Source organism: Osmia bicornis, chromosome 3 (assembly GCF_907164935.1).
Source record: "Osmia bicornis bicornis chromosome 3, iOsmBic2.1, whole genome shotgun sequence".
NCBI lineage: Eukaryota > Metazoa > Arthropoda > Insecta > Hymenoptera > Megachilidae > Osmia > Osmia bicornis.
The window spans coordinates 8036485-8053456 of NC_060218.1; the positions used below are offsets into that span (position 1 = coordinate 8036485).

At 39.3% G+C, this 16972-nt stretch overlaps 1 protein-coding gene across 2 annotated transcripts in view; it reads right to left on the reverse strand.

Annotated features, from left to right (window-relative positions):
• Positions 1-16972, reverse strand: part of LOC114876731 (glutamate receptor ionotropic, kainate 2) — a 98780-nt gene that overhangs the window by 4298 nt on the left and 77510 nt on the right. For both annotated transcript variants that reach the window (XM_029188519.2, XM_046285114.1), the window contains exons 9-16: positions 15494-15697; positions 14656-14859; positions 12615-12719; positions 11988-12245; positions 5525-5722; positions 4190-4415; positions 3430-3594; positions 651-751 (exon numbers count right to left, since the gene is read on the reverse strand). In XM_029188519.2, the coding sequence (XP_029044352.2) occupies positions 651-751; positions 3430-3594; positions 4190-4415; positions 5525-5722; positions 11988-12245; positions 12615-12719; positions 14656-14859; positions 15494-15697 (1461 nt within the window). The remainder of the gene's footprint in view (positions 1-650; positions 752-3429; positions 3595-4189; positions 4416-5524; positions 5723-11987; positions 12246-12614; positions 12720-14655; positions 14860-15493; positions 15698-16972) is intronic.

Consider the following 16972-nt stretch of genomic DNA (forward strand, 5'->3'; position numbering starts at 1 on the left):
CGGCTTTGTCACATTTGGGCTGGGACACCCTGTATACTATGTAAAAGTGTTATGATAATTGAGAAAGTTCTTCTAATTATCATGGAAGAGAAGGAGAGTAAGTTAAATTGAACGAATCAAGTAGCGTGTCTGATCAGTAGAACAGGTCTACGCATAGTCAGACGCACCATAATATATTGACTATCGTCGCACTGGCTAATTTCTCAAATGTGTTATAATTTAATAAATAATAAAAGAAGAAGAACAAAGCGTAATAATGAATAAATTCGAGCCAGGATGAAATAAAAATCGTTTGCCAACAAATTAATTTTACCTTCAAGGTTTTTAAACTCTTATTTCACGATACTTGAACAAATCTCGCTACAAATCTAGCTACTAGGGAAACATTTTCCCGTTCGTGTAGGTACAAAATAAAAGGGAGGAACATCCTTTAAGAGTGCTCGACACGGCATGCAGCTGACACCTCGAGCAGACCAAGAATCTTCCGTATCGTTCGGAAGTGTCGGGGAGAAATAGGAAGGAAAATAGGAAAGAATGAAGGTGCACGGCCTTGCACGCCATAAGAGAGAAAGTACACTCATGCAGCACGTACACGCGAAGCACGAAATCGTAGAAAATTATCTAGAACGGCGGCGGTTCTGTTCACTTACCCGATCCGATTGGGTGTTTCTCTTCGAGTTCCAGCAGAACTCGAGGATCGCCACGAGGATCGCTAACGCCAGGCCGCATAGAAGCACGACAAAGACACCACCTGGAACGAGAAAACCGGAAGCTCATTATTTTACCGCCGCCGGCTGTCTCTGCTTCTTTTCTGATGTCAAGCTCTATCCCGCTTCACGGTTAATGTAACTGCCACCAAGGACCATTCCCTGAATCTGTCTCACTATCTATCACCCTATGACCCCTCTCCTCCTTTTTTTTCCCCTCCTATACCCACCCCACCTTTCTATTTATCTATTTATCTATCCATCTGTCTACCATCCCCTTCGTCCATGCAACCCTGTCGTTATTCACACTTGCGTCTTCTCGTGCCCGTCAGTCTTTGTCGCTCCATTTCTCGATCCCCTCGTTTCTTTTTCACCTTGCGCCTCCTTTTTTTTCCTTTCAGTTGAAAGTTCGCCAGAAGAAAGGGTCGAGGAGAGAAATTTGTATAATGTAGCCTCGAAGATCGCGAGTATTTTACTATCGATACTAAATTTTTTTATTAAAATTAACGACGATTCTCGTGATTTATGAACGAACGTGCAACGCTTCGTTATTTCATCCGGCGTTCCGTAAAGTTGCTTGTTGGAAAAACGAGTATAGTAACGAAAGGAGTTTCGTTGAAGTTACGGGGGTATTTATTTTTCAGGACGATCATTTCGTACGGTTTGCTCGCCTACCGTCTACCACGCGTCGTCTCGATACCCAGGATCTGGCAAAGTTTCATCGTGAAACTTTCGTCTCTAAGCAAATTATGAAGTCAGCCTGCGTCAAGCCATCCGTTCAATGTTATTTTGCAAGTTTTTCTTCACATCGGCAAGTTGAACGAATAAAACGTGCTTTTTGTATTATTTTTAACACGTAGGTACTTGAATGGAGGGTTCTTTTATTTTAATGTTCCATTGAAATTTTCTGGAAAATTAATGATACTCGAGCTTCATACTAGATATTCAGGATTCATACGAGCCGGAAGGGAGTTCTCATTTTCTGGATGAAACAAGATCCATGAAGTTTCACTTGCACGCTCGCAAACATCAACTTTTCGAATCGTTATACGCTCGAGCTTTCATTGCCGTCTGCTTACACTTCAGTCATCCAACTTCCGGTTTAATTGTAACTGGGAGTATCAGCGTTTTCGTCGAGTAACGTTGTTAATTCTGGACCGACAATTGCAAACGTTACGTATAGAACCATTTTTAATATCCGATTCTGAAAACTTTCTACGCGAAACGCGATTTATTTTTATTCTTCGTGTTTGTCAGGAGCGAAAGGAAGATGGAAGCGATTTGCATAACTGCACCAACGTTGTGATTTAAGCGACGTTTTCACCGGAAGCAGCAAAGTTTCTCGCTTGGGCGCCAGTCCCATTTCCTCCTCTCTTTCCCCGTTGTCTCGGTTAATTTCGCGACGATGCGAGAAAGTGCGGCCCATTTCGCGTTTCACAAGCGAGAACTTTGCAATTTCTCACCTACAAAGTCCAGAATGTCATCGAGCCTCGACCTAGAAGTCGACTTTTCCTGACAGAATATCTCATTTTTTCGTGAAACGAAAAATGGATCTTACAAATTGTACAAAGTAGCTTTTCATGAAATGTTAGATTAATCCTTGAAAAACTTTACTCACTTTGGCCCATAATTAGAACATCATATGTTTTATTATTAAATTCTTTCTACCGAGCATAATTTATTTTCTTAATTGGATCAGTAATATTAATTTTTTATTAATATTATTCTGATTATGAAACTTTTGTGAAGCGTGAAATGAAATCGTGAGTATGTGATTATTCGTGACATGAGCTTTCTGTCATTCGAATTGTCTTATCTCTCGGGATGTTCAGAATTATAATGGAATTATATTGGATTGTACTTCTAGTTTGGTTGACATGGCATTTCGTGTATTAAAGGCTTGTGGAGGTTTAATATAATATAACATTTTCAAATACTTTTAATAAAATTGAAGAAACTAGTGCGTAGAAAGTTCTAAAATATTTTGAGGAAATGAAAATGTTTCCCCAGTACCGTTTAAACATTTTAGCCTTCTATGTATGGTTTGTTACGCAACTCTACAGCCAATTGAAATCCATCCACAGTTCATTATGTAACCCAACATGCTACTCGGAAGCCGATAAATTAAGTTAGTTACACAGTGGGCGAGATACAGCTACACTCGAACGTACTTAATGACTTCGTTGTCTTTGTTTCATGTCTGTTCCGTTGATTAAACTGATTGTTCCTCTTGATTACTTGATGTGCATTAATTATGGCAACTGATACTCGTATTAACATCGATTATTTCGACGGACTTTTTCCAAATTTTTTGTACACCCCTATTCATTTCCTCATTAACCACTAAGTAATTAACTAAATTACTTTAAAGTAAGAATCCTTATTATGTACTTAATTGCAAGCTAATTAATTAAACTGAAAAATTTTTGTTTCTCACTGCACCTGTTGTTCTAATTAATTTCCACCCCGTACGCAAAGCATCTCCCCATAATTTATTTTTTTCTCTATTTCTATAAAGAATTTCAAGCAAAAGAAGCCACGAAAGCGCTGATACTTTCCAATAAAAATTTCAACCCTTCTTGGGCAACATCAGATAAAGTTCCGTCGGTTTTCAGCCCCGGCGATAAATTATAGCCCAGTTTCTCAGGACCACTGCCTTCTCTTTTTCAGCCAACCCTTACGGGGAGGAGAGAAAAAAAAGTTTCAATTCTCGCTAGCTCACCGATATTTTCGACGCCCAACGCGTTAGCTTTACTCTCCTTGCTCTTCTCGTCTCGGTTGCACACGTCCCCGGTGTTCTTCCACCACTTATCGTACAGGATCTGTATCACCCCCTTCTCTTGTAGCTCCAGAATCGCCAGAGATATTTTATCCCTCCAGGGTGAACCTGCATATAAAACGGCTTCGTTAAGTCGGTCAACGATCCGACGATTTTCCTTTGAACGAAGCCGAGATTGCTCTTTCTTTCTTTACCGAGAAAAAAGAAAGGCGGCCACCAAATAAATTTTTCACTCTTTCAAACTTTTCTTACAGACGCACGAGTTTGTAAATTGTAACCCAGGTATTTCGATGAAAGTTTCGAATTTTTCAAAGATTAATTGCGATACGGCGCGCGAAATAATGAATTAAGAAAACGTGGATAATTTGGAGAAATTGAAAAATTTCGAGGTAAGCTTTCAAGGGTAACCAGCCTGGCAATCACTTGGATGAATTTCCGCCACGTTTTCGACGAAACCGAGCGAGTGGCTTAGCCGATTTTCAAGCGTAGACTGTTTGCAGTTGCTAATTAACACTTTATGTAAGGGTTGCGGAAAGAGATGGGGAGAAAGTGAAGGTAGAAGGAAAGAGCGTTTGCGTCTAGGCTCTGTTAATGGATTCGTCAGCAGAGTTACCTGATAAGATTAAATCTTAAAAAATTTTTCGAATTTCATCAATGCCGTTAAATTCTTATTATAATTTATCAAAATTATCGACCTTTTTACCTTTTGGCGTGGCGATCCCGTATCCTTTGCTATCCAACAGACCACCGATTTGTGTGAGATTGCAGTCTCGTTGCACCGCATAATCGAGCATGGTAGACTCCATCAGAAATGCGTAGTCACCCTCTAATACTCTTTTCACCCCGTCCTCGTAGCTCTTCACGAACACCGAGGGTGATTTCGACTCCATGAACCTCCACATCTTCTGGTATATGCCGATTTTCGAATCCTGCTCGTTAAACGAAATATTTGTCGTTATGAAAATTGAACGAAATTAAAATTAGAATGAGGTACGGTATAATTGAATTTATAGACGCGTCGACCAACGTGTTAATAAAGTATTAATTACCCTAGCCATTGATTTTCTTTATTCCGCGATACGTTTTGAATTTTCTACCGTATGAATTTATCCAGGACATAATCACTAATTCATTGAATATATTGCAAAGGAATATCTTTGTTGAGGAAAAAAATTCTTTCTGTCTGGGAAAAGGATTTCCTGTGATAACGCATGATACGCTCGTTGCGAAATACTATCCCAATAACGCGATATTAATACCAATGTAACAGTAACACACTGCTGAAACGAACATTGAAATTTAATAACGATAAGAGTTCGCGTTCAGAGGATTGTCGGAAATTGAACAAGGGGGTTTTCACGTTTTCTATATATGAACGTTATGAAAATCGGCTTGCACGTTTCACCGGCATAATTAGTCAAATTTGTTGCAGGACCGATTGCAACCGGTAGTTTATGGTTTTAATATTCCGGATGAGCCGCGGATACATAGTCGCATGGCGCTCGTTGAAATATTCGAAAGGCGTGCAGGGAATATTCAGTAAAATTTCACCCTCTCCTTTGGCGAAATATAAAACGTCAACGGGGTTGAAACATTAACCGCATTAAACAAATTCTTCCCTCTTTATATTTACATATTATCGTGAAAATTTTCTTTAGCTTTCCTTCGTAATTATTCGTGAAATTTGCATGTGCCAACGGGAGGAGTAACCTTTGAATTATCTAAATCTTCAGGGAAACTTCTTCAACCATCTGTTTTAAGAAAGCAGAGAGTTTCTAACTTCTTATTCCACGTAACTCCGCTTATATTTCGACCATTTCTTGAAACCAACTTCCCACGAGTAGAAGACTCTCGTCATATATCCGACAACTCTCGTTATTTACCAACTTTGTTTCAACAGAATGTAACCAGTTCTGGTTGACTCTTGCGAATCATGTTCTAAGAATGGTCTTTCAAAATTACATTCGATCGGTATTTGTTAAAAGTATAATATAATACTGTTCCAACGTAAATGAATAAACTGTTGAAAATTACTTACTCTGAAAAAGGTCATCGTACTGCCACCCTCCAAAGTGCCGTAAGCGATCTCGGTTTGCTCAGCAAGATCGGCCGCGTTTTCGATCGGCGTTATCATCCTCTCCACTGTTAAGAAAGCCGCTAAATTCGCCGTGTAAGAGGAGATGATGATCAGGGTGAAGAACCACCAGATTCCGCCCACGATTCTCGTGCTAGTTGCCTGATAACGATCAATACTCTCTTGAATTAACTAGAACCGATATATACATATGTTTCGCAAGCAATTCCTTTCTGTGACATCGTTAACTCGAGTGATAATTCGAATAAGTCTGAAATACAGCGGGGAATCACGGATCACGAGGTAACGAAAGTAGCATAGAAGGTATACACTCATTCGAGCAGAGGATGTTTGCCGGACAATCAGCTTTCTCATAAATGTTGCTTCGATTCCGCATCTCCCGTGCCGGAAGCCCATAAAGAGCTTCGACGATCAATTGAAACCACGTCGGTGAAGCATCGAGGCCGAGAGACGATTTAAGACCCCCCGGGGGCTCCGTGTCTCGGCTACATTCCACTAGACGGATCGAAGAATGCAATATGCGGTCTCGTTGATGCGACTTCAGCCCGCTAATGGCATATTTCGATCCATTAACGGGTCGGTGAGAGCCGATCGTCGAACCGATTACCGACTGACGACTATATTTCTGAATAATTTCTTCGAATCTCTGTCAAGTTCAGCAAAAGGCTGGTCGTTTAAGGAAAAGGATCCGTAATTACAAGAATTCGTATAAAAGATGTTCTATGAGAAAAATTTAAAGGATTTCTGATTGATTCGACAGTCTTTGACACCCTTTGACTGCTAACAACGAGTACTTTAGACTTGAACGTTCAATAATATAGGTTTTATTAATTCTAGGTGCCTAAAGTAATCATAAACTGTAAATGAATAAAACTATCATAACCCCTGTGGCTCGGGGGGGATCAGAATACGGCCACGGTATCCCCTGCCTGTCGTAAAAGGCGACTAAAAGGGGGTTGTAATGGAGCGAGCGAGGCAGTATGAAGTAAAAGTAAGGATAAGAAACAGAAGAAAAAGAACGGCGAATGTGTGAAGTAACGTACGGCGCGAATGAGAAGAGATTTGAAAAATGGTGCGTATACGCGCGTGGCTGATAATTTTCGGTGGGCAAAAAGGGACCGATGTAAAGTCCCTATAGTACGCCACCCCTAAATGGGGAAACTTGCGACCCCCCTGCCCACAGCAGTGGAATCCAGAATATTCTGGAATACGTCTTTTATTTCCTACAATAACATTTATCATTTTTCTTTTTATTGAATTTCATTTTTCAGTTTATTTTTTCTTTTTTTTTTGTTCATTTTCAGTGTTTTATCACATTAATATAATCTGATAAAATATGGCGTGTAATTAGTAATATGCGTTGATAGTTTTTATTTGATTATAATTAGGATGTCTGCAACAACATCAATTAATAAACTATAGTCTGCACCGATAGCTTTCACCTGACGCATATATGCTTCCATAGCAGTCAAAGGGTTAAAATTCTTAAAATTCAATTGAATACTTCAGAAATTAAATTCGATCATCTAAAATGGAAGTTACGATCCATCTTCTCCCAAATTTCAAACGAAATCTTATCATCATTTCTAGTCAAATATTCTTTGTCAAATAAGAGCATTTTGCAATTGTAGATAAGACGTACGCGTGGATGAGCTGTTGGAAAAATAGTGTCAACCGTGTCAGAGAAGGAATTGCTTCGCGAACACTTTTCCACTCCAGCTGTTATTTATTCATATCGCGGTAAATGGTTTCTTCGCGAGGAAATCACTTGCCGCGTGTTCAATCGGGATCTAAGGTGGAGGTATAATGAGGTTCGAGGAGCATTTTCCCGAAATTCGTACACTCTCGTACACTCCTTTGTGCTGGGAAGATCGCAAGTCCGCTCGTCCAAGCTTTCACAAGTGATACGCCGAAGATCCTCGTGAAATTTACCGAGAATCTTCGGCTTTTGTGTGAAAGTGGGTATAGTATTCAGTAGAATTGGCTTCCTTAGGGAAAATAGGGAAAATAGAACAATAATTTTGGAGATACTAATTTAATTTTAATTTAATGCTGTATCAAAGATACAGGATCTCCTTCTTTTAAAGTGGCATTTTCCCTAGTGAAGGCTAGGTTCCCGTAAAGTTCGCAACGACAACCCCGCATGTACATATACATGCCACCAGAGCCGGCTAGCACCATATGCTGTACAGGTGTTAACTTTGTACCGTTAGAAAGAGCTTTCTCACCTTCGGCAAAATATTATCGCAGCTGGCAGCGCGTGAAATTCTAAACTTTAGAGGAGAAGGATTAATTAAATTGCGATGGTATTTAATTAAGGAATACATTGATACATTCTGAAGGAATGGATTAGGTTCGGTGTGAGCTACGCGATGAACAAACTGCGAATTGGTATAGAAAATTGATAGGCGTAAACATTCGTAGTTCAATAACAAAAGTGTTAATTTTCTATAGAAGATAAATTTATTGAACTGTAGCAGCTTTTCGACACAGTTCATTTCCTGTGAGTCACTGAGGGGTCGTAAACTGCACATCTGAATGACCGAAGTAATTACCACATAGTAGAAATAGCTGTGTATAGAATGATACACATAATTACACGGATTATTAACGCGTTGATTGCCGCAATGAAAATGAACACGTCAGTATTGGAATTCTAACTATTAAAGACATAGATAGTTGATTTTCAAATTCCAGCTTTAATACTAATAACGTTATATTTTTCTTTTCTCTATTTATTAATTATCAAAGTCTTTCAGCGTTATTATTCTCGTCTCTCAAAGGAAGCGCTGATGTGTAAAATCAGTGTAATTAATCTAATCATCTACTAAGGGGAGAGCTGTAAGGTAAGATCTTACACAAAGTACACTTTAATATATTTATCATTTCCTATACATTATACCTGATCGTCACGTGTGAAATTCTCTAAACTTTAAAACAAACTATTATCCATGCATGAAATCGATCTATGAAAGAATTTACTATCCATCCTCCTGTCGTTATCACGAAAATGGCACGTCAGAATTCAAGTCAAGTTAGCGAAATCTGTTTCAAGCAGGCGTTTGATCGATGACCTTCTTTTTTTCTATCAAAGTGAAAATGCAAAACGGAAAAGGGGGTTAACGAAATAGAAGAAGGTGCTTGGCTGTTATGTGCATGCAGGGGTGACATGCGATCTATGGAAATGCATCGATCGTTTTTACGTCCCTAAAACCGGAGGATTTCGACGGTATTTCAATATCTACTGCTACAAGTATTCCTCTTTTCTTTGGAAACAACCCGTGACGGATCTTTATTTCCTTTTTTTTATTCGCTGATGGTATTCAATTGTATGGATTGAGTTGCACGATGTACTCATATGGTGCTTGAAAAATATAGTGTTACCTAGGTTTACACGTCGTTTCTCGAAAGGGAAACGCGTTACCTCGTTGGATTTCGTTTCCTTCGCGATTTTTATGGTTCGCGTTCGATGGATTTCGTTCCTTTTGAAAAGTCCTCAATAACGAAACATCGTATCCCCGCGATCCAAGGGGAAATAACCGAGAAAATAAGGCATAAAGTGGAGGAAGGCTTTCTTTGCTTCGCGATCTCTTAAGAACCTTCTAAAAGCACTATTATGGTGAATTCAACTTGATATTGCAGTCTGAATAATGATTCGCGTTTGAATGCTTTTAGATTACGAATGTTCTTTAAGAAATTTTTATTGAAGATATCGCAAGAGTCGGACAGAAATATAAACGAGACTTTTCATTAAATAATAGAAGTATGCTCAAAAGAACATTATCTGATAATAAGTAGATCTACGCGTCACGGCATTATTAATTTTTGAGTACCCCAATAAAATCTATAATTTAAATTATGACTAAGTGAGTACATTAGGTTTTCCCAGGGAAAGTGGCGATATAATTATTTCCACTCAAGTGATGGGTCTGCTTTTTCTATTTTCCCCGATGAAACTCGATACAGTTTTAAAGGATGTTACAAGTACGCGGCAAGGATCAATGATGAAAAACCGACGCCATAAAATGCACAGGATCGGCGAGGAAATTGCTCACAATACGTCGTCTCTTCCATTCCTCATTTCCCGCAAAATATCGCGGCTGACAAAGTTTCATCGACTGTTCACTCTATCTGGCGACGGATATCCCGTTTCACACGGCCGAAGGAAAACCGACAGATTTGCGAACGTGTAGTTACGCGTTTCGTGGGCTGAATCACCCTGACGGTGGTGATTAAAAATGAGAAAAGCTTGTTTCTGCTGGAAAACGTGGAAGGAAATGAAAAAATCTATAAAGAAAAGGAGTGGGCGGTAAAAAAGATGAAAAAGAAGAAGGGGAAAGAAAGAGGTGCGTTGTTTCTGTGATTGTTTGGCGAATAAAACGAACCGTGGCTGCTCTGTGGATGCAGTTAAGCGAATACGGGGACGGGTTCGCACGTACGGACCTTTATGACAACACCGAAATTTCACGAGCTCGTTTTAAACGGCCTCCTTTACGGCGAATAATATCGTTACGAGGTACAAGTCGCTTTATGGTCCAGCGATATCGTTACTGACCCGATTGTTACACTTTTGCCCGTCCTTCCATTGATACGCCGCTTTTATTCACAGTAATTGTATCATTTAATAGGAAAATCATAGAATTGATTTATAGAGTAACGTATACACTTGTTAGCCTCTATACAATGATTGGTCCTTCTCCTAAAAAAGTAAATAATACAATATAAAGCGTTTCGGTGCGCGGACCACGGAGAGAGCCACAATTTTAATTTAATTTTCTATTTCATACTATTTTCTTTTGTTTAAACGGTTAATTCCGAATAGAATTGTAATTTATTATATTTAAAAAACGCAGTGCTTTATATTTTCTATTATTCTAGGAAAAGGGTAAATAACTGTATACGGTACCTTACTATTCAAATAATAACGAACGAAATCCAACGAGTTGTTTTTCACATAATTATTTCAAAGTTGTATTATTGTTTTGTTTAAATGCCGACTCTGTGGTGACACGTTTTACCTTGGGGTTGAGGTCGCTGCCCTGTTGCATAAGCGTGCCGACCGTAAACCAGAAGCTGTTGGCCAGGGTGAACTCGTTGACGGTTCTTGGCAGAGGAATGTCGTCGCTGTCAGGGTCCAAGGCGCTCACGTGACCACCCTGATGACAATCACGACCCCCGCCAAGTGGTGCGAAAATTCAAGGTTTACTAGTTTCACAACAATTATTTGTTACTATGATAGATTTCCACCACTCGACGAGAGCCTACCTGGAGAGCACACTTGCAGCTGGGGCAAGGCAACGGTTCGATCCATTCGTAAGGAGAGAACCTTGCCACTATCCAAATGGTCAGTGACACCATCACGTAAGCGCCCAGCATGGACAACCAGATCTCCACGGCAAGAGGGTTCATGAACGAGAACAATCTCGATGGTATTCGACCGGATACCTGAAGCAATTATACGTATTTCCATATCATCAACACCATCACTCTCCAACATTTTTTCTTTTTTTTTCTGCACACCTGTTGAACCATCGTTAGCACCTATTTGTTAAAGAATTCATTAAAATTTCGCGGTGATATCTATAGCGGTATCCTTGATGATTCTTCGAGCCGAGTTCTCGTTTCTCGTATCATTTATTCGCGCGTAAGAATTTACAGAAGAACAGTTTGGGATACAGTTGAAAAAGACGGTTCTTTATCCCGCTGGAATCATGATTCCTCGCTATTCTTTAGCCCGTCAGGAACGGAAACACAATAGCTATGAACGCATGACGAGTTCAGCCGCTAGACGGTTTCCTTTATTCTTTCGTTCCTTTTTTCTTCTTCTTCCGGACGAGGTAACGTCGAAACTAGAGCACGATTTAGGTTATAAATCTAGAGGAATCCGGACAACGTGATGCCATCTCGAGCGGACAGTTTCGAATTGTCTGTTCTCAACAACGACGACGACGACGACGGCGACGACCAGCGTGACAGCTTCTGATTTGCTTTAGTTGCTTGCTTGCTTTACTGTCCGTCGAACTGTTCTCGGAAGAACGGACACCAATTCTAGGAACAGGATTATTAGAGATGGATCGTGAAACTGACCTTTGTGCAAATTCAGAGAACCGTGAAAGGTTTAGGGAGATCGAGGAATTTGTAGATTCCATTGTGTCGAGTTTACATTTGGAATTACGGTCTTCGTAATGCAAAGGAATTATATTATAATTTAAATATGAATATTTGTAAATATTACAATTGCTAATTTAATTATCAGAATCCTATCGGTAGGTTCTGTGATACTATAAAAAGGAATCTATAAATTTAAATAAAATGTATGAGGGAAATGAAATAAGTGAAATGGATACGAAGGAAAGGAATCGAACGAAAGAAATAGTCCAGTGGCGGAGCACCTCGTTGAGTGTACCTTGGGGTTGAGCCCACTGCCCTGTCTGAGGAACGTGCCAGTGATAAACCAAAAGCTGTTGCTGACGTTGAACTGGTTCTCGACCACGTCGCTTTCCGCGAGGCATGGGTGCGGATTGTTCCACTCGTACGGGCTGAATCGTGCCATGACGAACAGGGTGAAGCTTACCAGCATATACGCGGCCAGCACGTATAACCAGATCTCGACGGCCAACGGGTTCATGAAGGAGAACAAACGCGTTGGTTGGCTGGAGGGCACCTAAATTACGTTACGCTACGATTTTAATTAAAACGGATCCCGTGACGCTTTCCCGTCGAACGACGGTACTTTTGCGAGAACATTTTTCTACACTCTCTACCTGTGTTTCATTTCATCGAGAATTTCCTTTTTATTCTTTTCCACGGCTCGTTGTTTCTCAAGCAAATGCGGAATTGAAATATCAACTTTTAATTTTCATCTTCTACAAATTTTCAACCATTGAAATTAAGGAATTTTCTTCGAATTTTATCTTTGCAACTGCATCATTTTAATTTAGAAATTTTCACAGAAATTTTCGTGAATTCTGAATTAGAAGCGTACAAATTTTTATAAATATCGATGAAATAACGAACGATAACAGCGACTCACCTTAAACAGAATCCCGATACCGAGATTCATAAACGGTTTGGTGAAATCAATCACGCTTTCTCGTGCATAGTTTATCGTCATGGATGCGACAGCCAGGTCCGCTCTCTGTGAAGCAAAGAATAGAAGATTTCAAATCAGAGGATTTTTTGCACGATCATGTGGGAATTTAGAGTGGAAAAGCTTTGAATTCGTTAAGCGGCTAGCTTTGTCCACTCTATTCAGGATGAAACAATGGATAGAGTGTTTCATGAAATTTAGACGAGCTGCGGTTTTTCATAAATGCAATTGCACTTGACAAACCAGATTGAATTTATTGAAACTTTCAAACGTAGAGTAACAGTATTTCCATCGTTTCTTTTTTATTTTTAAAGATGTGAAAAATTTTTAAGTATCGCGTCAAGCTTGGCGAATGTTTGCTCTGCAAAATAACGGGTGCATGTTTTATAAGGGGTCGTATTGGGGATACACGCTAGGTCACCGTCGGTGACGTCTTTCCTTCGGGACGATCCGCTTACGGTTCCACCAGTTTCTGGGTTAAGTCGGGCACACCCTTTCACAAGGGACAGATTGCTTTGCATCTTTTATAAATCGCTGATCTTCGGAATTCGCCGGTTACCCGTGTCGGAGTTGCGGGTTTAGTCGCGCGGAACACGAATCCGCCGACAGCGATCCGCAACCTCTGCGTCTCCAAGGATCTCGACTCATCAGTTTTCTGCTGAAAATTCAGCTTCCTCATTTCTTTCTTGCTGCAGATTTTTCCCTCTTGTATATTTAACCACCGTCCAGTTGATACCGGCTCACATTTGTCCAAGTCAATATTTCAATGTATTTCACGAAGGACCGTATCATCTTTGCTTTTTAATTTCTTTATGGAAATAATTTTACTACATTATTAAATTATTTCTATAGCCACTTGAATTGAAAACAATGTAACAATGAATTAAAACTTGGTGGGAACATAATAAAAATCAACGAAACTCGAGTTAACGAAGGTGTTTCAAATTATAGAAGGAAACTAACAATGAGTTTAGTCGTTCATTTTCTTTTTTTTTCCATTCATTATTTAATTCCTACCTGGTACATTCAATTCTTCTATGCTTTTCCACATTGAATGAGCGAACGGTACCATTTCCATCAATGTTTTTATTCTTACCTTTTTCCTCGTTTCACCTTCGCCAGCTGGTTTAATACATCAAACGTAATGTTTTCCGGGGCTCAACGCTGTTTTAATTACTTTTCCTCTGACAGGTTCCACGTATTTATTTACTCCTTTACTTTCAGAGCTCATTGGAACGCTTTCCATCGAACGTTTATTTTTCATATTACCGTGCATGTTGAAAAGTTCACGTTTATATTTGAAATTGCAGTGAAAAATTCATTTTCTTTCAATTTATTGGGAATTGAATTATTTTCAAGAATAGGATCTTAATATCTTCTTGATCGAACCCGATGGTGGCACAGGATGCTTCATCAATTATCCAATATCGTTCGAGCAGTCTCCAACATCAGATTTCGATTTAATAACCGCATCTTTTTACAATTCAGATGTTACCTGGTAACACCTGCACGTCCTCTATGAATCGGAATATCCGGTGTACGTTAACGTCCGTTAGGAAACGCTAAATTAGGTGCTCGTCGTTGGCTCGAGGTATGCATAATGAAATTCTAGTCGTGATGGATTTACTGCAACAGCATCGGTTCGCTGCTTTGCATATAAAATTGTCCTCGACCTCCTCCCTTGTCACCGTTTCTCCTTCCTGTTTATCCTTTTTCCCCATTAAAATATGCAATTTCTTTGAAACGAACATCCATTTCTCATTGTGAGTTCTATTTGAATTTTCAGCGAATATAGAAAAATACTGTCATTCAATTTTATTGGCAACAATTTAAATTTCATTTTAGATTTAAATATTAGTTTTTCAAAGTGTCATTTCATTTTAATTGAACCATGATTGACCTCAGCTTACATCGTTTAAGGGTTGAAATCGGAGGTGTTGAAAAAAGGTTCCACAAGCATATTCCATAAGACGCAATCTCTTACCTTCTCCATCAGTTCCCGGACGATTCCGTTCCATTCTTTGGTTTCCGGGTCGTAAACGCCATACATGTGATCGGGTACCACTCTTATGGCGTATTGGAACCCGACTTGACCAGCGATCCACTTGAGCAAATCGATGCAAAACCCTTCGAATCTCGCGTTTCCGGTCAGATTCTTGTCCTCCTTCACCATCACGTAAGGTTTTTCCTGCGAACAAGGATCAAAGGTACCTTTGATGGATTACTGCTAAAAATCAGACGGATAGAAGGAGAGCTGCTCGAACAGACGGCGGGTATTTCACTCTTTTTATCTGAAAGGAACGAAGAAGAGAAAGAAAAAAGATTTCTTATTCCGTGATAAGAAGGAACGATATGAAACACGATGGAGAGCAATGCGCAATCATCGAACGCCTTAACGCGAGAGCTCGAGCTAGAAGCTTCCAAGTTGGATGCTTCCTCTCTCTTTCCACCGACGTCGGAGCCTTTCATCTTGGAAAATGGAGATGACGGGAGCTGCTTCGTATCTCGGTTGACGTTCACCAACCTTTGACGTGGAATCGAGTGAAATTAGTTTCTTTCGGATGATTTGAGAGGCTAGCTGCATTGGGAACGTGTAATCGGATGTTAAATGGAAGCCTCCTGTGATTGATGACGAGAAGAAATGGAGCATTTTTCGGCAACAAAGTTACAAAGACGAATTGCTGATATTACCAAGGGTATGATCCATAAAAATACCTAAATATATTTTCGAGAAGGAAATTGTTGAAGGAAATACTTTGATAGAAACAATTCGAAGAAACACTGCTTGTTTTATAAGAAAGGTGATAAGAGGCGTTAATTACCTCTCTCGTCATAACGACCAGGGTAATATTAGTGGCGGTTGTCTCATAAAAAGCCCCAACGTCAGTCACGTTCACTCCGGAACCAGGCTTCCATTCTCCCACCTTCACTAGCTCTTCTTTTTTCAATTTCAGCAAGTCCAGCTTGAAATTGTTCCGCTTTCCTTCGTTGAACTCGATATGTCCGGTTAGCCCGTGTAAGCCTGCCTGCGAACAGAAATGTTCGTAAACCTAAATTCCAGCTCGATCTGATCCACGAATAATATTATTTTTCACCGTCCAATTATCAGATACGGAAATAGATCCCGTTAAAATTATTCGGAATTTTTCCTTCCATTAGAAAACCTTCGAACGTAAAAGGTATATCGCTAGTTTAATACGCTTCATTTGGCGTCGTTTCAATTAGAATCCTACTAATACTATGTACAAATGAACTTGTTGTTCCGGAAAGAAAGTTTAGATTGCAAGCAGAGTTGTCTGCCAAGATATAAATTCAACTGAGTAGGAAATTTCTGTAGCCAAACTTAAGCAATTACCTGAAGAGAAAAAAGGAATAGTTCAAACTAATTTGAAAGATTGTATTTCACTCTCGGATACTCGCGATGTCATTTTGATAATAGAAATCATCCGATAACAGTGTTCTTTGGAATATTAATCAACTCTTGTGGATGAAAATTTACGTTTTCATTGAAAATAAATAAATTAGAAGATTCTTTATTTTCAAAAAATAGAACAAAATAGAACTGCAAAAAATTCTTTTACAGTTTTCAATTTGAAACTATGGTTTATCTAATGTACAATGTCCTGTTTCACAAAAGACATCGTCAGAGTTCTCCAGATTGTGACCGATTATATCCTCCGGTTGTTGTTTTCATGAAGTGGACAGCGCGAGTTTCCTAGCCGTCAGTGTGTAACCCAAATCCCTTGCTTTTCAAAATTTCCACTGACCAGCCCAATGGACAACAATTTCGATATTTCTGTGGTTTTGTTTCCTATTGTCTCTTGTATTTTTTTCTCTATCGCGAATTGTAGACACCCATGCAACAATTAAAAACAGACAACATAGTCGAACAGCAGATTTTTCGTGAATTTTCATTGCCTGCGCGCACCGGGAAATTGTCCGTGCAAATAAAATGTCAAATATTATGTTCAGTAAATTACAGAGAAAAAAAGAAAAAATAATTTAATCACTGACCGAAGTGGGCGGTTAAATTTCACGGGAAGAAATTATTGGTGCGTAATTGTTATCAAATGATTGAATATTATCAATTTTATTTGTTTTCAAAACATCTATGGAAACAATGGTTTCAATTCACTCGATATTTCGGAAATGTTTGTACTGCATCGCACGATGTAGCAGTTATTTCTGGCCATCCGGTCGCTAAATTTTCGGTTCATTTGTCAAGGAAAGCGTTTAATTTATGCAGAATATGTGTACTGTAGTTCATTAATCGATGAACATAGCTCGAAACTGAACGACAC